The sequence below is a fragment of the Gavialis gangeticus genome, unplaced genomic scaffold, assembly GCF_001723915.1.
Source record: "Gavialis gangeticus isolate Ggan-Ray unplaced genomic scaffold, GavGan_comp1, whole genome shotgun sequence".
NCBI lineage: Eukaryota > Metazoa > Chordata > Crocodylia > Gavialidae > Gavialis > Gavialis gangeticus.
Window position 1 is genome coordinate 24,533,139 of NW_017729004.1, and position 25,485 is coordinate 24,558,623.

At 43.8% G+C, this 25,485-nt stretch overlaps 1 protein-coding gene across 1 annotated transcript in view; it reads right to left on the reverse strand.

The window, feature by feature from the left end:
• Positions 1-25,485, reverse strand: part of ADARB2 (adenosine deaminase, RNA specific B2 (inactive)) — a 218,290-nt gene that overhangs the window by 57,856 nt on the left and 134,949 nt on the right. Inside the window, exons 4-5 of the mRNA XM_019508177.1 lie at positions 22,030-22,198; positions 12,893-13,044 (exon numbers count right to left, since the gene is read on the reverse strand). Of these exons, the coding sequence (XP_019363722.1) occupies positions 12,893-13,044; positions 22,030-22,198 (321 nt within the window). The remainder of the gene's footprint in view (positions 1-12,892; positions 13,045-22,029; positions 22,199-25,485) is intronic.

Sequence of the window (25,485 nt, forward strand, 5' to 3'; positions counted from 1 at the left end):
CCCCCCCCCCCCCCCCCCGATTCAAAGCAGGGCTGTCCCTAACATCTAATCCCAGAGAAGGCTTTGTCTAGCCAGGTCTTCAAAACCTCCACGGATGGAGATTCCACCACCTCTCCGGGTAACCTGTTCCAGTGCTTTACTACCCTCCTAGTGAGAGGTTTTTCTAATATCTAACATAAACTTTCCTTGCTGCAACTTGGGTTGCTCCTTGGTGTGTTATCTGCCACCGCTGAGAGCAGTCTCCAATCCACAGTTCCAACCACACTTGGTTCAAAACTTCTTTGTCTTCCACCTCCACCCCAGGCATGCTTCTAAAAGAAATTCTACTTTCTAATACGGTGATTTAAAAAAAATACCAAACAACCCAAACTTCTGTAGCCAAGACCACTAAATGTAGAACTGATGAGAAATGAAATGAAATGTTGTTGAAAAAGCGTATGTTGTCAACCCTGAAACATTTCTCAGAGATGTATCCATTTTGACATGCTTTCTGCCAGGAAGCTGTTTTGAAAGTGAAAGAGATGATCTTTCTCTTTCCCATATCAGGTCATCAGGCCACTGACTTCGGGTGTTGGTGATCCAGTCTCAACAAGCCCTCCTCTGCCTCAAAGCAATATATCCTCTTCCTAATACTAGGCCTGTATGCCCTAACCACTGGATAACTTTAGTCCCTGGGCTCATAGGGCATCTATACACCATCTCGGGGGAGTGGGGTGGCGGGAGAGGGGGTAATTAGAGCAGCTCTGGGAGCCACTCTAATTAAAGCACCCACAGCATCATATGTGTTCAGCGTCCCACACTTCAAAATGGCAGTGGGGCACTTTACGTTTGTTCTATGAGCTTTAGTTAAAGTGCCCTTGCCACATTTTGAAACGTGGCGTTGCTGAGTACACATGATGCGGACGCTGTTGGAGTGTGCTAATTAGCACGCTTTAGCAGACTTGATTAATCGCAGCAGATTAACTGAGCCTGCTGCAACGCATGCTTCAGAGCAGAGGTCCATCATGTGTATAGGTGCCCATAATTCTCAAAATACTGAGGAGAGGGGCAAATACTTCATAGCTCCTGCAGGCCAAGCTCCCTGCACATACCAGGGGCTCCTTGTACTCTTCTATTTGAGGGACTTTGTGCAACTGTTCCAAACTTCACCATCTGGGCCCCATCGTCTCCTCTCTGCCATATGCCAAGGTCTCCCACTCTATACCCTGGTCAAGGATTTTGTGAACCTTTTACTTCCGTCTCCTTCCATACCAGGCTTCCCCATTTCCCCCTAATGCCAACAAGCTATGTGTACCTCCTAACCAGGGCCCTGATTCACTGCTGTCCACACTAGGCTAAAGGCTATTTTTATATCCTCTTGCATCCTTTCCCCCATGCTTCTCCCTCACCATTATGATTTATCTTCTTTATAGTTGGGAGATATGTCATTCAGGATGGCAATGCTCTAAGCACGTGTGTGGAAGATGGACCAAGGTGAGACAGGGATACTCTTATCCTGGGAGTTGGTAGTGGGCATCAACCAGCTCTTTGATCCATAGCTTACAGCGGTGCTTGAAACAGGTAGCAGCTGCTCCCTGTCTTTCTCATTTCCTCTCAGATCAACAGGGCCCTTCCCACTGCTGCCCAAAACATTCCCTGAAATTTCATAGATTTCATAGACATTCAGGCTAGAAGGGACCCTGGAGGATCATCGAGTCCAGCCGCCTGCCCCAGGGGCAGAAAGTCAGCTGGGGTCATAGGATCCCAGCAAGATAAGCATCCAAATGTGTCTTGAAGGCGTTCAAAGAGGGTGCTTGAACCACCTCTGGCGGCCGTCTATTCCAGACCTTGGGGGCTCGGACAGTAAAGAAGTTCTTCCTTATGTCCAGCCTGAATCAGTCATGGCGGAGTTTGTGACTGTTCAATCTTGTCATCCCTTGGGGGACGTTATCATGGGAATAGCTGCTTAATGTGGTGTTCAAAGGTTATCATGTCATCCAGGGAGACAGAGCAGAGAAATGCTCAGTTTATAACATCCCACATATGTGGTCAAATAACATCAACTTATACCTGACCTCAAAGGACTTCCTGGGAGAAGAGGGATGGAAGTATTTCTTTCAGGTCATTTCATTTTTACAATTTTTTTCCCCCAGTGCTCATATATAAGAAATTGGCATGTAAGATACCATAGACAATACAGAAAGTCTCAGGGTTTGGCAAGCAGCTTATACCCCAAAATGTATTTTCACTACCATAAAGGAGCTGTGTAGCTACTTTCTCAAGCTGTCTATACTTGTTTTTGCTTTGGCCTTGGCAGGCCATTTTGGCCTTGGCAGGCTGGTAAGTGCAAGTAGCCTACTACTATTGGTGCAACTAGCATATAAGACTAGTGCAACTAGCTTACAAGTGCAACTAACTTACAAGACTACTACTTGTTTGGGCCTTGGCAGGCTAGTAAATGCAGTCTGTGTAAGAAAGTCAGTTAAGGTACCTAGAATCCAACATAATCCCCCGAGCACTACCAGGAGTGACTAGAAATAATGATCACAAGCTGGCAGAGGGTAGATTCAGGCTAGACATCAGGAGGCGCTACTTCACTGTCAGGGTGGCTAGGAGCTGGAACCGACTTCCAAGCGAAGTCGTGCTGGCTCCTACCCTGGGGGTCTTTAAGACAAGGCTTGACAGTCCCCTTGCTGGGGTCGTTTGACCCCAGTACTCTTTCCTGCCATGGCAGGGGGTCGGACTTGATGATCTGCTCAGGTCCCTTCCGACCCTACTAACTATGAAACTATAACACATTCTTAGTGCTAGTTTACAATAATAATATTTTGCATTTACAGTATGTGGAGCTATGGGAAACTGAGAGTCAGGGTACAGGCAGATGAACAAGGGACTGTGTGTGCATGAACTTGTACCACGTTAGCTACTTTGCAGTAACTTCCTATGACCATGCTCTTCCTGCACTGCATACCAAAAAAGAGCCCTATGGGGCAAGATACCTAATATCTACCATGGGTTCTGACCCACTCAGACAAATGAGAAATGGGAAAATCACGCACTTTCATTCCAGTCCCCTGAGCCATTAGCAGATGGGCATTTGTCAGAAGGGAATCGAGTTTCCAAATGAGGAGGCTGCTGCTCCAGATCATGACATGGATATGTACAAGTTCCAGCAGGGCCCCCAGATTTCACTGAATAAAGGCACTGCCAGCAAACCACTGCGGGGCAATTTGAAAGGGACCTATGCCCTTGAGACTAGGTACAGCTACAGCTATAACAGCATCTCACCTAAGAAGGTAACATACAGCAAGTCCAAATTCCCTTACACAGAGTATAATCCAGTCTGCTATGAACTTCAGTTTCTTGCCTTTACCAACTCTAAATCTGGTACCAGAGCTGTGTGTTTCCAGGGAAGTAGTCTGTCTTGACTGAGGGCCTTTTTCTTCTCTCTGCTCTGAAGAGCTAAACATTTCCTAGCTGAGACTAGCACAGTCAAAATGAACAGTCCCCATTCTGGGCCAGACCACTCAAACAGTAGTTCTGGTCTGTATGGAGGTAGCATGTAGATCACCTTCCCAAACCATTTCTGAGATCTTTGGCCAAAACCCAGATACATTGTGCCTCACAAGACAAGCATATTGGCACCCTTATGTCAAGCTTTGGGGAACTCTTTCCTGATGAGCAGGTGGCAGACAGTGAGGTGCTGGGCCCAGGAGCCCACGGGTTTGTGACCATCTAATTTTCTGGGGAAAAGGCATCTTTATTTGACTTCTTTGTGAAGTTACTGTCAGGCCCTCAGTTTTCCTGAACTAAGGATCATGCTGTGGTTCAGCATGAGTGATATACTCAGGCTGCCAAATGTAAAAAGTCAGGTTGTAACCCCTGATTCTAAGAGGGCTGGTTTGGGTAGTCTGAACTTTTCAAAGCAGCTCAGTTGCTAGGAGAAATGCCAGTAGCCAGAGGCTTGAGTAGTAAAATCACAGCTCTCCCCGCAGGATACAAGAAAGCAGATTTCATATGATTTGCTCTTTCAAAGTGCTCTTCTTTTCCCCACCCCTCTTGAAAAATCCAGTTCACATCACATCCCTAAATTACCTACAAATTCAATGATCCAGCTCATGTGGTAGCATGTGGATCCAGTTTAGATAGGAGCACTGTTGAATGTATGTGCATCAGAGCTCCAGCACAGCTGTAGGTTAATAGACAAGCAGGAGGAAGACCCCATGTGGAGCAGATGCAATGGTGTGTTTCAGACCTAAAGGGAATGTGGGATAAAACAGGAGCTGGGCTATCAAGGAGTCAATGGCACAAGGCAATACAACATGTTAGTAAGAGATAGAAAAGCAGCCCAGGGGATGAGAGTGGAGACAGCCCTGGGGCAGATTCTACCTATCTGTCTCTCTGTCAGTCCACAGAGAAAGGGAGGAATGGGGGAAGGGAAGAGAGAAACTGTGCTCTGGGAGAAAGATGGACAAAAAGACAACACGTTGCCAGAAGGAGAGTATTTGGAAAGTTGCTAGCTCTATTTTGTAGGCAAAACCTTTCACTTGAAAAGAGGCCAAATCAAAAAAGCCCTGACAGATCAAGGGCTTGATGACTCTGGGCTCTGTGCAGGAGGCACTGATGGGGGGACCAGGGGTGGATTAACATACAGACCTATGTGGCCTGGGCCCAAGGGTCCCTGCCAGTCAGGGCCTCCCTGGGAAACATTCAGAGGGGAGGCTAATTGCATGCCAGTGATGAGCCATGACCGGCTGCCTTCCTGCAGGCACCGCAGTGCTGGAGGACACCAGACACCAGAATGAGCATCTAATCAAGTAGCCAGACGAAGCATGGCCCTGTGATAAGGGTCCTAATTTTGAATTTGGGAAAGCTCCTTTTAAAGGGATGCATGTGCTATTCAATTATCTGCTTGCTCTGTGCCTACTACCTCTTGAACCAGAAGTAACGTTGCTCCCTTAGTACAGCTCTGCACACCTACCAATGAGCTTTGTCTCTCAAATTGTTCTACTGACTTGTGGTACTGTTGACAGTAGAAGGACCTACAATCAGCCCCTTACTGCTTCTCTCAAGTGTACCGGTGCCTGGAACTGACCCTTAACACCCCAAAAAACGCAAAGGTTCTTCACCAGCCTGCTCTGGGGCCAATCAACTCCCCTGGCAAAGATCCTCATTTATGGACAGGAGCTGGATAACACTGAACACTGCATACCTCAGCAGCCATCTCTCAAAGAAGGCCAACATCAGCAAAGAGAACCAGGATAGGATCTCATGTGCCAGCTCTGCCTTCAGAAGACTGTATCATCATGTGTGCAATCATCATGACATCAGGACTTGAATAAAAACTCCTATTATACAAGGCTGTGGTAACCCCAGCTCTTTACAGCTGAGAAGCTTGGGTGACCTACAGGGACCACCTGAAAAGCCTGGGGCACCTTCAACAGTGCTACCTCTAGAAGATCCTTGGCATAAAGTGGGAGGATTGTTGAACAAATGCTAGGGAGCTCACTGACACTAACAACATCAGTATGGAAGCATTGATTATTCAACATCAGCTGCGGTGGACAGGGCATTGTGTGTGAATGGCTGATGTACATTTCCCAAAACAACTGCTAGACTCCCAACTCAGCCCAGGACAAAGGACATGTGGGGGCCAGAGGAAATGCTTCAAGGACACCCTCATGGCGAACACAAAGAAGTGTAGTATTTGCACAGGGCTACAAGGCAATGCTTTGTGAGAGAAGGCACATCTTACTTTGAGGAAAACCATCTCACCCTGGAGGCAGAAAAATGACAGAAATGGAAGGAAAGGAAGCAAGACTGAGAACTCCGTGTTCTGACCCTCTCTTTAACCCACCGGTGGCATCTGCCAGAGAGTCTGTGGCCCTAGGATCGGCCTTCTTAGCCATCAACAGACTCATCTACTACCCTTTACCTGACTTGTGGGAGCGATCATCTTCCAGTGTGAGGGACTGCCGCTGCCACTGACCTCACTGTTGACAGCTTCCTGCTCTAATTTTGGGGGCACATGTTCATTGTTCTGTGTAGAGTTATGTAGCATATGCACAGAGTGTCCAGCATTTGTATTTCACTGAGCTGTCCACAGTATTTCACTGAGCTGTCCAGGAATACCTAGGTTAGTGATTCTCAGCCAGGGTGCTGGGGTGTGAGGAGGTAAGTAGATGCGAAGAGAGTAAGTGCAGGCCCTGGCTCGTCCATGTTGTCAGTACCCCATCCCCACTTCCTGGACTCTCTGAGGGAGGTAAACACTGTGATGAATACATTATATTTTGAAAAGGGGTGCTGCTCAATTCACAGAAGTTATGGTGGGGTGTCTTGAGTTGAACAATGGGTGCCTGGAGTCTCAAAAGTTTGAGGACCACTGACTTCGGTCTTTTTCCTGGATGGAGTTTGCCAACACTGAATTCATGTCATCAGCTTGTTGGGTGCTTTAGGAGTCCTTCACAGGCACGTCTCATCCTCACTCAGTTAAATAATCTTGTACAGATGGGAGATTGTACCATAGATACAAATGAGGGCAGGCTGTCAATGGCTAGATAAATTAAACCAAACGTCTAGACAAATAAACCAAACCAAATATGGAATCCTAAGGAGCCAACTACTGCCAACTTTTGTCACTCTGAAAACTGACTATTTATATTACGATTTCTGCCTCTTATCTAGTTTCTAATAGTATAAGAGTGATGCTGTAGTCATGATGGTCCAGAAATTATGCAAGAGGCAAGGATTTCTTAGGGTGATAACTTGTAGTGGACCAATTATGTCATTGGGATAAAGTAAGACATAAAGTTAGACCCAAGAAGAATCTCTTCCATTCAAAAACTTGCCTACCTTTATCCCAATGACATAGTTGGTGCACTTAAAGATATCACCCTAAAAAATTCTTGCCTCGTACCCAATTTTTAATGAAAGATAGTTCTTTCCTTCTCATCACATGACTATTTAAAAAAGAACTCATTATCATTAAAGCCTAGTTTACCACTCTAAAGTCAATGGTCAGCTTTCCTTTGACTACACTAGGCTTTGGATTAGGTCATTGTTTACCATTTTGTACAATATTATATTCTCAAAGACGTCTAGTAGAAGAGAGGCAAAATTTTCCTGACAAGCTGTGCTGGTTTGTCTCTATCAAATCAAGCTTTTCATACCGGGTTTTAAAAATCCCTTCCTAAATGTATTGTTTAATCGAAATTTCCTAGCATGGAAGTAAGCCTGACTGATCTGTACTTCCCCAAATCTCCTTCTTCCCCCTTTTAAAAATAGGTCCTTCTTTTACTACCTGTCAGCCATCTCTCTATTTAACCCTTGCCGTTTCTGTTCATTGCAACTTTACCTTTTTCTTTTGTTGTCTCAGGTTGCGTTTACATGAGATGTTTAATGTGAATTAGCATAGTTTACTGTGAAGTAAACACATGGGTCTACACGCACACATGCTTACTTCACAGTAAGTCTCCATAATCCCAAGTAAATTTGCAACCTGCAAATGCAAGTAGCAAATGTACTTGGCATTAGTAACAGTGCCATAGCTCTCATGTAAACGTCTGGCTGGAAGCCAAACCTGCTCCTGGTCAGCTGTCCCCCCGGGGGCAGGAGATAGCTTCGTGCCCCTGGGAGCTGCCTGCTGCTGGGGTGGGCTCTGCCACTGGAGCCCAGGTGGGGATTACGTCCCTCTGCCCCAGCAGCAGGGAGCTCCAAACCCCCTATGCCCAAATCGTGATTGGGGTAGTGGATCCTTATCTCCCAGCCTGAGCTCTGTGGTTGCGGGGCTAGGGCTGGGAGACTGCAGGGCTCAGGCTAGGAGATAAGGGTCTCTCGGCCCAAGCCCTAGGACCTCAGGACTCGGGCTGGGAGATAAGCTTCTCCCAGCAGCTGCTCTGCGGTCATGGAGCTGGTGCTGGGAGCCCCCTGCCGGCAGGGGTTGGGGAGCTTGTTCCCTGCCCAGCTCATGCTCATGAAGCTGGGTGGGGAACAAGCTCCCCACCCACTCAGTGATCACAATTTCAGTCATGGAGCAGAGGCTGGGAGTTCCCTGGGAATGAGCAGAGGCTGCTCCCAAGTGCTGTAATTGCACCATTAATTCTGCTGCTCCAGCGTGATTAATCCAGTCTGCTGACCATGATAATTACCATAATAATTACATACTCCAGCAGCCTCCTGTATCTTGTGTATCAGTGTCCTCATGTTCAAAATGACAGCAGGACGCTTTATCTAAAGCTTGTTGAATGAGCTTTAGTTCAAGTGTCCTTGCCGCCATTTTGAAGTGTGGGGATGCCGATGCACAAGGTGCTGCAGTGTTTTAATTAGAGCCACTTGAAGAGCCACTCTAATTAAAGTGCCATCCCCCTCCCCTGGAGCATGAGTAGAAGTGCCTTTACATTGGAGGTACTAAATTTATGCACATTAGGGGAAGAGCATGAATGTACATATAGATGCATCCACTAGCTACTTCATTACTTTTAATTCTCTTTCTCATAAAATATCCCTACAATATGATTATTAGTAGTGTCTTCTGTACTGTTCTCTTGCTAAGGGCTCATTAAACAAATACTTGTTCAGGTATTCTTAAAAGACTTCCAATTCATTCTTAAAAGTTTTCCAAATGTGTTGATTTCTTGAGAGTACAGGTAAATAATTCTCCCTGCTCAGTAAAAGATATAGTGACAAACAGACTAGCTCATCCCTTATCAAGGAAAGTCATCCATGCCATTTTAGAGATTTGTTCTTGTCTCCTTTGGTAATTCATTTTCCTATTTCAAGTATACTCCTGATGGTCTCTCTAGCTCTTTCCTCCTTCAGTTGTTACCGCTTGATTTGCAGCCATTTATGGCAACGGTATCAGATTTCAATACCTGTTTATAATTATTACCCAGCACCATGCATTCAAGTTTTAAGTACATGCAAACTTATCTCCTCTCTTACCATAACAAAGAGTGTAACAAGGCAATGAGAAGCATCCCTCATAGTACTGCAGAAGACGCCATGGATTATGCAGAAAATGTTTGGAAAGAGATTTGAGAAGTGGAATTTGTTCCCTACACATATTGATAAAGACTTATCATATTCTTTTGCAAAAACAGAATCAGTGTGGCAAGACAGTGTTTTTAAATGTTAATGCATCTTTAGAGAGAAATCAGTAGTATTTGATAGCTTGTGCTGGCTCTGGGAGAAGCATCTTTGTTGTATAAGAAAAGAAACAACATTCATCTTGGGTTTCTTGTCATGACTGGATAAAAGGTAGGTTATTACTTCAGTTAAAAAAAAAAAGGGAGAGGAATCTAAATGACAACACTATAAAATGCTTATCTTCCCTGAAGTCTCCAGGATAATATGAACTCAAAGGAAATGCTCTTCTACCTTAAGGATGGCTTTTGGCAACCTGTGAACAATGACAACCCCTTTGTCATGTATAAAGTTAATTTCTTTTGAATCTATGCAGAGTTATATAGCGTGATCTAGTACTTGAGCAGTGGATTGAAAATCAGTTTTTGTTTTTCTTGTCTAGCTCCGCCTCTGAGTCAGCGTTCAACCTTGGGCCAAGCACACAACCTGTTTGGGTTTAGACAGACGTAGCACTTAGAACATTACAAATAGACTTTAAATGCCAAGTGTCTGGATGTACAGACACTTAAGACTGCTTTAAACGTCTCAGAGGACGCATCTACCTGGGGTTTTGCTACATCACCGTAGCAAAAATAAATGGGTAAAAATAACCATGCACTGCTAGCATGGTACTGAAAGGACAAATGTAGATGCATCCACTGTATTTCAAAAGTACACCAGGAAAATCAAGTCCTATTTTGAGCTGGTCCTCTGAGAGTCAGTTCAATGTTAGGTAGGGACACATAGGATCCCATGCCTAGTGTCTGGTTAGTCCTCCAGGTATCCCAAACTGCATTGCTCTTTACCCGCCTCCCCAAACACACACACAGAGTAAGAGACTGCTCTGGAGTGCAGCCAGAACTCTCTTGTGTAGTTTGCCTGGGTGGGAGTGCAGACTAACAAGGCCTCCATGTTAGTTTGCCTTCCCTGCTACAGATGCTGAGTCCCAAGCTCATGTGGGACAGGGAATGGGAGTGGAAGGGTTGCCAGGTGCTGAGGGGATTGTCTGGCCCCCTGCTTGGGGTGACTAGAGGGCTTGGTGCTCCAGGGCCCCCAAGATCTCTGCAGTTTTTCAACCCCTCTGATGGAAAGAGGTTTGGTGATTTCACCTCCCTGCTAGAGCTGGGTGCTCTGGCGTTCACAGGCTAATATGGGGTAGGGGTGGAGTTGGAGGGCTCAGGCCCCAGTTTCCCCACATACCTACCCCTAATCCTAACCCCTCCAGTCTCACCCGTACCCCTAATTAGCCCTCAAATCACATATTAACAGCCAGTGTTGGAACGTGACTGCCAAAATAGGAATGGGATTTTCTTTCATGTGAGGTTGTTTTTGCTTGAACTACCAGCCGGTTCCACAGAATCCCAAACCTGCCCACGTCAGCCCACTGAAAAGAACAGTGTAAAGAGGGGTGAGAAAAAATGTAAAAAGGGCGAGAAATTGTATAGATACTTTTTTTTTACTTTCATTCTTCCAGACATAACTTTCTTTTTTTTCTTGGGATACGTCTGACCTGCACGCTTGCACATATCAGCACAAGTCATAAAGCTGAATTTCCACATGCTTCTACAAGTAGGAAGGAATCAAATAATATCTGAGTCTGACAATGTTACTCCAAATTTGACTTAAATCTGTAAGGGCCTTGTTACATGGTAAGTTTATGTGGCTTCTGGAGCTCTTATCCCCTGGACTGGCTGCACATTAACACTTTTTAAGCATCTTAAAAGCACTTGTTACTCGGTTTCGAGTTATGCCACACTAGGGCAGGATTATCTCCAACCCACCTCATTGTGTTCCTGTTCCATTAGGATGTGGCCACTTCCCACAGCTATTGCACCCAAGTTGAAGTCCTCCAGTATCCCAGAATTCTCTGTGCTCTGAGGGGCCCAATTCCTTTTTCTCTGGAGCTCTGCCACTCAGACCTGCTCTGCTCCTGCTGGCAATGGCGCGCGGAGCAGGCGTCACCTGAGCTCTGCAGAAAAGAGGACCGGGTCCCTTGGAGTTCAGAGGGACCTGAAACTGCGGCTTCATGCGGAAAGGACGGCTCCCAGGGCTTACGCAGAGCACCTGTGCCAGGTCCAGCAAGACCAGAGAGCCCCAGGAAAGCTGCTTCCTCGGGTCTGTCTGGGCTCATTGAAATGGACATGGTGGTGAGCAGCAAGTGGGTCCTGCTCCTAGTCCTGCCCCTGCTCGCCAAGCCTTTAGTGGCAAGTTACAGCTGTGCAGGTGAAGGACAGGCAGGTTAGGTTTTTTCACCTTACTGTGCAACTGCTCCACCAAGCTGAACCACACTAAGCCAGGGACCGTTTGTTTAGCTAACAGCGTAAGGTCTAACAAGGCCCTAAGTTAAAGTTAAGAGAACTAAATCTAGACTGAGAGCCAAATCCTATCCTTATATCTTAACACGTGGCTTTGAGAGCAGCCAATGGGAGCTCAACAGTCACACCTATTGGAGGATGGACTTCAGGCTTGGATATTCTTTTGCTTGCTCTTGAGAAGACCTAAATTTCAGCAAATTTCAACAAATTTAGGTGCCTACATTTTGAGGCACCTTTATGAGGCCCGATTATCATAAACTTCTGAGTACCTGCCCTCTGAAAATAAAGCTAAGATGTCTCACGTTGTACACCAAAAATGTAAGGCACCAAAACACTGGGAATATTTGATATTCAGCAGCATGTTCTTTTCTTAAATCTCTATTTTCTAAGATACTGTTATTCCTTCTCTTATTTACCATGAGCCCCATTACTAGGGACTTTAAATTGGACTAATTTATTTTGATATTTTTTCCTTTTTAAATTTTTAATGTCATACCATACTCAAAAACTGAAAAAAGAAACCTGATGTAAGGAGGTGTTCCCAGAGAGACAGGGATCAACCTCACTACTGGCACTAACAGTTCTTCTCTTCAGTTCAGTAGTATTATTGTTCCATACATCATTATAGGTATAATGGTTTTCCGTCCCTAATAAATAAAAATAATAATGTTTTTTAAAAGTGGAGGCTAGGAGTGGTATCAGCCTCCAGCTATTGCATGGGTTTGCTGTGGGAGGTTGAAAAAGTTTTTCTTCTCTCTGTCTCATTTTTTACCAGTGACTTGGAAATCAGGGTACTTACAAAAAGTACCCTGTTGTGTGCCTTGAGGCAGGTCATTTCCCATTTGTGTGCTTCCCCTCCCACCCTTTTTCTGTTTTGTCTATTTAAAGTGTCAGGTCTTCAGGCCAGGGAATGCTTCTTCCCATACCATATTACATTCCATCTTAATTAAGGCTTTTGGCACTGCTATGCTTTGACACACACAGATGAAAAACACTATATAAGGGCCCTGGTATTATTATTTATTATTAACAGCTCGCCATTTGCAAAGTACTGTGGGATCTCCGCTTGATGGATAATCACAAGATAACCCTGCGCTTGTCCCACTCAAACCCGAGGTAGAAATCCAGAACCTCAGCCCTGGTCCTAATGCCTCATGAGACAGTCAGAGCGGTGCTGCTCTGTTTGTTCATGTGAAATGCTCCCAGGTTTTTACATTAAAAATATTTACTTATGAAGGCCTGTGGGGTTTTGTTTTCCAGCAGAGCTGCTGAGCCCTAGGCCAGCATGGAAGTCCCATGATGCCTTGGTCAGCTCTTGTTTCCAACCATGCCGCATATATCCCCAAACATATAACAGACATCCAGACACAGACACTTATCATCTGTGCTCTCAAGTGGAATGCATTATCCACAAACAAAGACAGAAAGATTTATCTTATAAAGGGGGGGGGAAGGGGAGGAGGAAAAATGTTCCTTACAGTCAGTTGTGATTTCATAGGGAGAGTTGAGGCGTGCATCTCCGCAGGGTGAAGTGCTCACATACAGATGGAACAGAATGTTCTCTTTCAGCCTGTAGCCTCCTTCTTTTAATCGCACGAAGATTGATCGCTCCCAGTCCTCTCGCCGTTTGCTATGATCACAAAAGAGGTTTCAGGTCATTTGTTACATTCCAAATCAGAAACACTTCTGCTCTCTCCACTTTTTTCTTTGTTTTTATTAGCACCTTGCATCACATTTTTTTTTTTTTTTTTGCAAGTGACAACAGTAGAAAAATAATCAGATGCTTCAAGGAATGGAGACGCTTCAAGGGTCCTGCAACTGTCAACGTGTTTCCTGGCGTACTTCTTTGGAATGTATTCGTATGAATTTTTAAAGGCGTTCTCGGGTCCCAAGTGTGTTCTGATACATAATGTTCACGAATTTTGATGGGAGTTTTGGGCACGTATTGAAGACGCACAAGCTCTCTTGGGCTTTTCCATTTGACTGACTGTGCAAATTCGCCACAGAACCTAAGCACATATTTAGGTCTCATTAAAGTCAACATATCATAAGCACACGCTTAATGTTTTGCTGAACAGGGGCCATAAAAGAAAGACCAGAATTTGTTAGCAAAAAACACCACAAGAAACAGATTTTTGCTGTTCCAAAATACGGTACATTTTTTCCTTCCTATTCAAACCCAGCAAGTGTGAATGTTACAGTGGTGTCACGTCTGGGATCTCCCTGGGACGTGGCAGAGACATTTCCTTCCTGTAAGTCACCTCAAGCTGTAGGCCAGCAGTGGCCACTTGTCCACTTGACACAGAAGCAGTTGTGGTGGGGGGTGGCAGGGGCTGGGTTGGCAACAGTGGCAGCTGCCAATTTTGTGCCCCTTTTAAGCTGGTTCTCAAGGCTGGTAACCCAGTTGCCCACATCTCATTGTGCTACTGACCCTGATGTCTCTGGAAACCACAACCTACCATGGACTGCCCAGCGGGGATAGAAACTGGGACCTTTGCAGCAAAAACACAGGCCTCTACTACTAGAGCTAAAAGAGTACTTCAGTTAGATGGTAGCAGTAGTAAGGTTTTATCTTTTAACTAGTCTGGCAACCAGGTGGGGACATAATATATTCAGCCAAAATATTACATCAGGGTGCTCAACCCTGGTCCAGTTTTTTCACCTTATTATATCATTTGGCCTGCGGGGCTCCTCAGGGGTCTGGACATTTGGTAGTGGGGGAGCAGTGGCAGCATTAATTGCAGCTTCCTTTCTGCCAAATTTCTGGACCTGAGGGAAGCCCCTTGGGCTGGATAATGTGACCCTTAGCACCAAATCACTTCAGTGTGTGGCTGGATCTGGGCATTCACAGTCAGCCCACAGCATAGCCAGATTCAGGTACATGGGATTGCCCCCATGGACTGACCCCCACATGCTACCCCTGCCCACCGACCAACTTCTTGCCACTCATCCAGCTCCAAATTCCTTTTGCTGCTAATACAGTTTGAAACAACAGAAGGCATTAAGGCTGTACGGCTGTGTAGTCACCCAAGTGATTTTTCCTTGGACTGTCAGAAGGCAGTGACAATTTCTTTGACAGACAGCAGGACTGCACACATTTTAGTGACAAGGATGATTATAGTGTTTTGTGCATAGCTAGGGAATGAGAAACTGCTCACGAAATCCCAGCTCTGTCCCCAGATACAAATGTTTTAATTGAATGTGTGTGCATATCAGAGGGTAGAACTAGGTGTGTAGGTGGAATACCTAGGGTGTTTGTGCCAAAAAGCTTGCTAAGAAGAATTTTTCCCAGCTACTTGAGTTGGTCTAATAAAAGATATCGGATTTACCCACAGAACCTTGTCTGCCTGTGTCCTTGGACCAACACGGCTACACCTACACCCCTTCTCAGGATGTGTCATTGAGCAAGTATACCTCCCATCTAATCTGCAGGGAGGGCAAGCTGTTTGGCCACGGGTACTTTGTTGCTCTGCTGATTCAGTTAATCTATAAATTAATCTACCTTGCCTTCTGCCTATCTCAATGAAATGCGAGTGCTTTCTTTTCAAGCTTAGAACAAGCCAGTGCCTTAATGAGTCCTTGGATCTTCTCCGAGCTGGGCCTGTCTGTCTTTCCCCTGGTGCAGTCTCTGTGCTGTGGAAGCTGTTTGGCTGTCGCTCTTCCATGGGCTGGCTGTTTGGTCGGTTTTTGATGCTGTGATGCGTTTTCTGGCAGGTGGAATTTACAGGGACATTGCCCTGCCTGTCAGGGATAGAGAGCCACAAGGATTTCCTAAGGAGAAGCTGCCACATACGGTTCTCTCATTCTTCTTCTGTCTCGGGTGGAATTTCCTAACCAGGCTAATGACATTATCACCCAGATGCAGCCCACCAAAATAAGAAAATACCTGTACGTCCTGCTGCTTGGGCTTCAGAGAAATCACTGCTGCCTTTAAATAATTCACTGCGAAATCAGCTGGGAGACGGTGGCGTGACACAGTCTTAATGTCTGCGATTATTATGTTAAACTCTATTAGTGAAGACAGCTTGTGGCACTTAGCAACAGTTGCTAGGCAGGGTTGGAATGGCCATTTTTGGGCTGGATTGAGTAAATTTATAGTATAGTAATCACCACCCATTCTGTTCTTTCATTTTATTGTTTGTATAGTGATTAATCTTATTCCCTTTTCACTCCCTGGATACCAAGAACTACCTAGGGCAAGGAGGGATGATATTTTGGGAATATCCATAGGAGGCACGGGGTTATTTTTATTGGATCAACTGTATTGTTGAGAGAGATGTTGGTTAATCTTTCAGGCCCAAAGCACCCTTCTTCAGGTCTAGGAAAGAAGCAGACACAGGCTAAGCTAAATAACAGAAACCCCCTGCAATAAATTGTGTTTATCGCCACTTAAATAAAAGCATTTTAAAAGGTTCTTTAAAAGGAGGCTAGACAGACACCTTGCCAGGGTTGTTTAACCCCAGCATCCTTTTCTGCCCATGGCAGGGGGTCGGACTTGATGATCTGTTCAGGACCCTTCTGACCCTAAGTACTATGATACTATGAAACTATGAAACATTTAACTATTCAGCAGCCATCAGAGCTGGAGAATAATGTGGCTGGCTCTTCCTGTAAGAGCCCAGAAGCGTCTTAATGATGTATGCCCCAAATCAGCCTGAGCTCATTTTAAATTCAGATCCCTTCCTCCATGATAGCTGTGTATCTTTATAATGGAGGCAGCACTGGGGTCTATAGGCAAAATTACTGGGCGTGGACTCAAAGGGTGGCTTGTATACCTACCCACAGTCCAGGCATCAGCTTGTACTTGTACTCTTAGCACGCTGGAGTTAGGAGATTATCAGGACCCTGGCTGTCATTAATATAATGGTGCAATTGGGATCTGAGGAATTTTATGCTCCATCAGCAAAATTGCACAGCCTGCTATGCCAGATGTGCATGGAAGGACACACAAGTTCTGAAATGGGCTACAAAATTCTTCAAATCCCAATTGCATGACTGCAGGGAAGGGCAAAGCTATTTCCTAGACCCCAGGTGTGCCTGGTGCCTGATGCCTCTCATCACCCAGGGCAGCCCTTGGCCTGAATTAAGAGCAGGGGCTGGCCCCAACTCATTCCGTGGGACCTTGGTCTCAGTGCTGACAATCAGCTGATTGTCTGCATTGGCCCGGGACAGCCCCAGATCCAGGACACATACCACATGTTCAGTTTTAAGTGCCATACAAAACAGCCATGCATATAATGTGGAACATCTCTTTGGCTGGTTTGCTATTGTACTGTGCTGTAAATTGACTGTACTTTGTCATGTTGCAATTAACTCCTTAATTGCATCATAAGCGTAACATCTGCCAGAGTCCTGAAAGTTGTAACTACCGGGGTCTGCACCCTAGGTGGCAATGGCAGCAGCTGGAATAGCTGTGGCAAAAGGGGTAGCTGCTGTTCTTATGCCCTCTCTAATAGGGCACCCAGGACTGGTCATCCACCCTTCATTATGTTACTGGGGACTGTGGAAACGCCCACCCTTCATTATATTACTGGGGACTGTGGAGCCAACAGTGATACTAGGAGCTTCCTGAAAGTAGGCCATTTGGAGCACAGGATGTACCCATCAAATGCACTTTTTCTCCCAACACATTGGGCCTTGGTCCAGGTTCTCTAGGGCTTTGCACCTTGGATAGTCCTTGTGTAAGTGCAAAGCGGGTTTAAAATCCTAAGTTAGAGTGCCACTTTCCTGGGGCATAAATGCCTGTACAAAGCAATAGAAAATGAAAAGTGAATCCCAGTGTATTGCACAAGCACTATGCCTTCAGTGTACTAACAGTACAGACAGTGGCTAAAAGGCAGACTCTACCCCTGTGTATTTGACTGTGATGTGCACTTTCTCTCCTGTCTCATACAGTCTTTGAGATATGAATGCAGGCCTGCAGTGAAAAGCTGGTAACAGAAGAATAGCTGAGGTTAGAAATTCTGCCACAAGGGCAGGGCTTCCAGGGTATAGACCCTGAGTTCATAAACCACTTGAGAGCATGCTTACTTTGAAACATGTGCTTAAGCCTATAGAAAATGCATAGCCAGATATGCAAAGTTGACTTCTAGGAGACTTAAACCTGTGCTTAATGTTTAGTACACCTAATCAGGACCTTACTGTTAAGAAAGGAGGAGTTATTTTGGTATGTTACGCATGTAAGATTCAGGTAAAGGAAGTCTGCAGACCAAAAAGAAAAGTACTGTAAATGTACATACTGTCCCACAGAAACCCTAATAGCAAGCATAAAGAAAAGCAGTCAAGTCCATTATAAGACTACTGGGATGAAAACAAGAAATTAGTAAGATTATGGCCAAGCAGTTGGTTTTATTGCAGCTAATGTGTTTGGTTGAAAACTACTCACTGCTTTATAATGTATAAGCTAAAGAGTGATTGGCTTAAAGAAACTCATCTGCCACTGAACTTCATCACCCTGGGAACTATAAACCTTCTACTCCAGCAAGATTACTATGCCATACAAATATTTTTAATAGATAGCTAATGGTTATATTAAAGGGAATATATATATATATATATATATATATATATATATATATATATTCTCTACCTCACTTACCAGTATATGTCAGAAGTAATTGTCAAAGTTGTTTCCCAATGTAAATGAAAGAAGTCAAGCCATAATTTTGTAATCTTTAAAAAAAATTCTTTATGATGCAAAAAAGAAGCATTTTTCCTAGTATCAGTTAAATGCTCTGCTGAATCAGGACCTAACACTAAAAAAAAATCAGGAGTGATTTCTAGCAAACAATAGATGGAAAATGCAGATGAGGGAAGTCTGAAGATCACAAATCCTAGAAGTAGTAAAGTATCAGGTTTTGGTTTCCTTCCTTTTAATAGAAGTCTGCAGAATTAAAGGGCAGATAATTAGATTTTTAAATCAGGCTTCTTAAAACTCTGTAGGGTTTTGCTCATGTTTTTAACATTTGTTTAACCCAAACTCCTGACAAACTTTGGAAGACAAATTCTCATTGTATAATACTATACATGACACACCCATCATTTATTTGAGAAGTGAAAAGGTTCCTATTCCAGGACTTCAGTCCTCCAGAAAAAAGCAGGGAACTGACATTTATAATCTTAGAAAAAGAATAATATTTTAAAAATATTTATAATGTTGTAGTTTTATCTAATAGAAACATGACACAGTTGGCCTTTTTCAGTCATCTACCTCTCATTTATTTCAACTCTTCCTTGCTCATGGTACTTTCCCCCCTGTCCTTTAGAAATATTTCTACTGCTTATTAATCAAGGCTCTAATTCTGGAGAACAAATAACCATATGCTTAAATCCCATTGTGAATCGGTGAAGTCACTGAAGCTATGTAAATTTACATATATTGACAATTTAGCCCCCCTCCTAAAAAAGCAGTATATTATTAAAAAAGAGAGGCAAAGATTTTTATGGATGATATCTTCTATTGGACCAACTACATGGCTGGGACAGACTTAGACAAGCTTTTGAATACAAGGCGTCCTTTAGGTCCTTTAGGAGAAAGCAGGTACAGTGAAAGATTAAAAACAGTTTTCAGACTTGTAAAACTGGAGGAGATAAAAATCCCCAGGGGTAGCAGACAAGCAAATCGGAGAGGAGAGGATAGCTTGGTTAGCGGAAAATCAAGTCCTATCAAAAGGGGAAAAGGTTGTTATCATCTGTAGTATGAAGAAGGATTATTTGGAGTCAGGTAGATTGTAGTATGCCACGAAGTCAATTTCCCTGTTCAGTCCTTAGTACACAGTCCGCCTCTGAATTTTTGTTCCTGGCTCACCTCTTGATGGTTTTTGTTAATTTTCCCCTTAGCCTGAAGATACTGAGGTCAGAAAGTGGGTGGCTGATCTGTGAAAAGTGTTCTGCCACGTGTGATTGTTTGTATCCAATTTTAATCTTTTTCCTGTGGTCATGTATTCTGGTGTGTGTTTTTAGTTTAGTTTCACCCACATGATAGTGTTTGGTGCCCTGGATGCTACATTTTGGGATAGGCATGAATAGGATCTATAGATTCTGATGGGTTTATTGTGAGTAGTGTTGATTGTTGTAACAGTGGAAATGTACTGTCAGGTTTTGCATCTATTGTTAAGGAAACCCTGTGTCCCATTTGATGTCTGTTGAACAGCAGGGAATTTGTTTCTGATGATGAGCTGGGCAAAGTTGGGGGTGGTTTGAAAGCCAGGATATACTTTATTGAGTATAGGCTGTAAGTGCTTGATAATTCTTCTTATTGATTCAAGAGTGGGTAATAGGTGACCACCAGGGGTGTGCAGTCATAGGACGGTTTCTCTCTTTTCCTATTTCACAGCCTTGCAAATTATATTTAATTTTTCAAAGTGCCTGCCTTACCTTCAGACCTGAAGAAGGATTCATTATATTTGAAAGCTTATCTAAAACTAGCCCAACCATGCAGTTGGTCCAATAAAGGATATCACCCCCAAAACATCCTTGCCTCTTAAATATTTCCTGGACCACCAGGGCTACAATATCATTCCAACACTATTGTTGAAAACGTCTTAAGGTATAAATATCATACAAAGTGATGAGGGATCAAACTAAGACCTTATAGACCCATTTGAGTAGCGAGAATTGATAGAAGATGGAGGTATAATAAAAAGCAGGCAGTAGCCTCCAAAAACTGACAGGTCTGTTCCACAGGGAAAGATGGGAGAGTTGAAGCTTTCATTTTGATGAGCAGGGATCATCTTTTTTGTTTTGGTTTGTACAGCACCTAGCACAATTGTCCTGATCCATGGCTGGGACTTGTAGGTGCTATGATAACACAAATGATAATAATGTAGAAGAAGATCCTCTGCCTTGTTCCTTGTCTACCCATGGTTTCGTGTGCAGGGAGTATGCACCTCCTGTATGATCTCCAGCCACAAACTGCTTTCCAAGCTGTTCGGCAGAATCACATAAGCTGTACTGCCAGAAGAGACTCCAAATCAATAGGAGTGGCAAAATTGGCCCGCAAGTACAGAGGCTGTTACAAAACCTCAAATAGTGTTTATGTTGAACACCCACAGTTTCTTGCCAAAGATCCTGATGACTGCTTGACATTTCCCCAGTGAAGCTGTGGAAGTTTATCATGAAGGATATGTTACAACATGGTTATAAATGGATTATTTTGCTTAACCACAGACTTCATGGAGCAGAACATGTCTCTAATTTTTTTAGCTTTGTTCCAGAAAGTGCTGGACCTTGATGATTTTGTGCAGGTCAGGGGAACAGTGGCATCAACTCTTGGCTGGACAGAGAAACAGAAGCTACTGTGAGCAGAGTCTGTGTTGCTGTGATAATTCCCATCACAAAAGAACGTAACATTGATCCAAATAACACAATAATAGCTGAACATGTTATGAAAGTGGATCAATAGAATAGTTGAAGATATAGTGGTAGCACTTATATCCCAAGAGACATTGGCACAGTTCTTAATTCAAAGCATGTTACTGGGGTTCCTAACTGCTGAAAACACAATAATTTAATGTAAACCTGAAATGAAAGCAATGCAGACTGAAGGAGAAAGAGCACTGGTCATGATTAAAGCCTTTCAGATACTTGTATCTCTTTGTTAGCCATTCTTGTCTATTAACTATATTCTCTGTTTTTCACTCATAGCCTAAAGTGCAACTAAATACTAGTGTTATAACTGATATAATAGGGCCCACAAGTTGATACGTGCTCCCATGCATGAAGACACAGTTCCAGCCCAACAATCCTTAACTCTGTGGCTTAGTCAAAAGTGCTTTGAAGTCCATTGACTTCAGATTACTCCTGGTGAACACAAGCAGCAGATGAAGGATGAGGGAACTCTCAACCATGCATTTTGTTGCTTCTGTGTTCAATATGGACACATGGCACCCTTTGCTTTGCCTTTGCCTAGCCACTATCTGTTGTTTATTTTTAGGAATCATGCTATAGATGTACAGGGGGCTGGACTCGATGATCTTCTGAGGTCCCTTCCAGCCCTAATGTCTATCAAATCTGTGGTCTCTTAGTTCTTTACAGACAGCTCGGTTTTTGTTTTGGACATTAGAGACAAGAGTTTTTAGCTTTGGTTTTAAAGGCTGTGCGTAAATTTACTGACAGTTGGCAACTCTGCATTGGTTCTGTAGTGATCCAATGAAGACCTTAATGATTGGTGTAGTTCAAGAATGTGGTATATATGTGACCATGGGTATGAGAAAAAGGAATGCAAATTACTTCTTGGACATGATTCAGTAGTGGCCAGGAAGGAAGGAAAATGTTTATAATGAGCTAGGCGACCTGTCTCTCAATCTCTGACCAGTGAGTGATTTATCAGGCCTGTGCAGAAAGAATTTGTACAGAATCATCAGGCTTCATAAAATTCAACTTTATGATTCATATCAAATAGCTGCTGAAGGAAAATCTGCTGAAATGAAGGCACTCATGACCCAGCACTATAGACTATCTAACTCTGCTTTGCTCTGTACCCAGTACTGGCCACTCATCTGTCAGACTCCTAAACAGCTACATCAAGGAACTGTGGATTTAGGTGCCAAGAGGATAGACCTGTTTGATAGAAGACTATGTAACATTTCCCAGTCATCAGCAAAATTCAGTTTACCTTAAGTGCAGCTCCAGCTGTGAGTAAAGGAAATGAACAAATGCTCTCCTTGCCACAATTTCTGCATGGCAGTCATTCACCACCAGCCCTTGATCATTAATGTATTCTCCATTTATGCATTTGGTACCTGATGACAGCACGATCACCTGAGCTTGCCTGCTGTCCAAGCCTGCAGAAAAGGAAACAGAAGAGCTGTGAGTCACCCAGGGGAAAGCAAGGCATCCTAACTACTGAAATTCTAGCAGCCCACGCTTTGCTCTGGCATCTGAGACAGCCCTAATGGGATGCATGTGGCACTGATTACATGGTCTTTGGAATATGCAGGAATCTCATATCTCAGCACTATTAGAATAATAGAGGCTCTATTTCAGTCTTCACTAATTCCCAGGTAAAGGCTTGCTACACAGTTTACTTGTTAAATCAATAAGTACATTATAGGACAGCACGTGCTGCAAGGAGGTAATACAGATCTCCCACAGTGCTGATAAGTGGTCAGGTTTTTATGAGCTACTGAAGACTTTTTCTGATGGGAACACATACTCCTCATCATATTCTCTCTCACTGGAAAGGACAAAATAAAAGGCAAGTAACACTTTTCAAGTGTCTTTTCTTTGAAAGTCTCAGAGAACAGACAGACACATCTCTCAGGCCAGTCTCCCTTGTTTGCTGCCCTAGGAACCGTTATGTCAGGGTTTCCTCTATTTTTGACCCACAAAATTCTGAAACATGGTCACGATCCTTCCTCCTGAAGATAGTTAGGTCCTTCTTCTCCTTCCTTACTGCTGACCCAAGTCACCCTTAGCAGGTGTGGGGTTGAGGGGGACATTTTGGGGAGAAGGAGGGACCTGGAGAGTGGGGTATCTCCACTGGGTGTGAGGCAGGAAAGTGGGAGTGGATGGGCTAGAAAATAGGAAGAGGTTTTATATACTTAAATGTGAATGGGTGGCATGGCGTGGAGGTTTCAAATATGGAGGTGACGCCTGCAGAATCTACTTTTGTTTCTTACCTATGAGTAATAACTTACTGTAAGCTGCTCAGAGCCTTTATGGACAGACTATGATATAAAGCTAACAACAAACACAATAATATGGTTTTTTAAAACAGGCACAACCCTTAGCTTTGTAGAATGAAAGCTTCACCTCACAAGAATCAAAGGGAAAATGTCCATTGACTTCAGTGGAACCAGGATTTCACTCCCAGAATGTTTTTTATTCAGTCACGGCCCAAGGCGTAAGAAGAAGTATGAGCCTTGGCCTACTTAAATTATTGTAGAACACCTTACAGAGCACATCTCTTTGATTGACAGAGAAAACAACTCTCAAACATGTATTCTGGTAAAGTAATATATCACCAGAACCTCGCTATGTATCTCAGGCATTTAATCCATTTTGACAGCTGTAAACAATTATATACACACTGAGCACAGCAATCCAAATGGTTAAAATTTAACAAAGAGGTGATTAAGGAGCCTCAAGTCAGATACATCCATGCTGGGAATGGAAAGAACCTTACTGCAGGCCAAATATGTCTGTCTTTGAACCTCTTTACTGGAGAATGCATACTGATCGGTACATACAGGTGCTTTGTTCTCCTTTTTGTGACCTTGTTTTAGGTGTTACGTGCTTTGAGATTTGTTTTACATAGTCAGCCTCTTCTTTTTTATGCTGAAATCTATTGATTAGTGAAACAAACAAGAAAATGCAATGATTTTCTGGTTTAGAATCTGCATGCTTAGGGCCATGTTCTCTCCTAAGATACCTGGTTTGGATTCGAGATAAGCAGCAATGTGTTATAGTTAAGATAAGAGAGGAAGGATTGTCTTGTGGTTAAAGAACAGGACTGACACTCAGGAGACAATCAGCATTATATTTGGGCCCGGCCACTGACTTTCTATAGAAACTTAACCTCCTGGCTGCTTAGCTTTCCATTTTGTAAATGGGAATAATAATACTTCGTAATCACCAAAGAGTGTTTTGACATCCTCGAATGGAAGGCGCTATACGCTGTAATTGCAAATTCACATTGAGTATATTGATTTATCTGAGTTCTGCTTAATAATTAATATTATTAGTATTGTGCTGACAATGTGTTTAGAGTGTGTTTGCTGTGGAGGGACTGAATTAGAAAGTGTTTGTTTTTATAGTTATTATTGATATAAAAGCAATGTGGAAATGTGGCCCCTATGGCACAAACAAACAGAGATATTTGTAGTTTGTGCATTGCAATTACTTTGTCTCAAAATCCGAACAGAAGCACTAATTTCACAAAAAGGGAATATGTGAATCACCCTACTGGCACAGACTGGTGGTCCATGCAGTCAAATGATTCTGTCACTGACAGTGGCCACCATCAAAAGTTTCATGATGAACGCAAATGCAGGGTTATTTGCAGCTTACTACACGCCTCAAAATTTGTGAATTTTGTTGCCTTTTCGGACTGAGGGATCAGTCAACATTTAGGGCCATAATGAATGTATTAATAACAGAATCCAGTATTTCTTGCTGGAATCCTATTGTTTTTAAAAATATGAACACAAAATCCTGCTTCCTGGGACACAGCACAAATAACAGGAGTTGGTTTTCCTGTTCAGAAATACAGGCCTGCTTTTTAGCCTGTCCTGTGCCATTCCCAAGGAACTCGGTCTCTGCTCTCTCTCAGGACAATTTTACAAGCTGTTTCTCTTGTTTGCTTCTGACTTTGTTCTTCACTTTCTAAAGGCCGCAGGCAGAGATTCAGATAATTGCACATTGGGATTTGATCCTCAGTGCCAACAACTGTGCCTCCTGCCGTGCTATGCATATATGGCAGGATGGGCAATTATGGGGATCAGGGAGATTTCCCAACTGTGCTAGTTGCAGTAAGGGACTGAAAGACTCCCTGAGGGGTGGAGTCTTGGGCATCCCTCCACCTTGGAGTTTAAATCCTTGGTCCCAGCAGCCCAGCCTGTGTTTCTGGGTGCAGGGGATCAAGGCTCCTAACAAGAGGAGCTCCTCAATTTTGTCTTCCGGGAACCTTGATTGCCCATGCCTGGCAACCCCAGCAGGTCTGTCTGGCACAGGGTTTTAAATTCCTTGGTGAGGGGAGTTTCTTGGTTCTGTCCACCAGAAGCCCTTCATTCCTCTGCACTCAGCAGCATTGGCACGGCTGTCGGGCACAGGGGGTTTCAAATCCCTAGGCTCCCTGCCAAGCATCCCTGAGACAGTTGGAGACCCAAGGCTATGCTGTCAGGGACTGATTCTGACAACCAGCTGACTGTCGACATGGGGCCCTAGGCAGCTGCAGTGTGTGGACCCGCCACATGCTCAGTTTAAGGCACCATATAAACCAGTCACAAAGATGTTCTACATTATGAGTGTGTCTACACGTTGCTGAAGGGTGACATTGCTACAGTGCTACGCTCTAGTACTTCCTTTTGGAAGTCCTAAAGCACGGTGCAGTAACCACATGTACTGCATC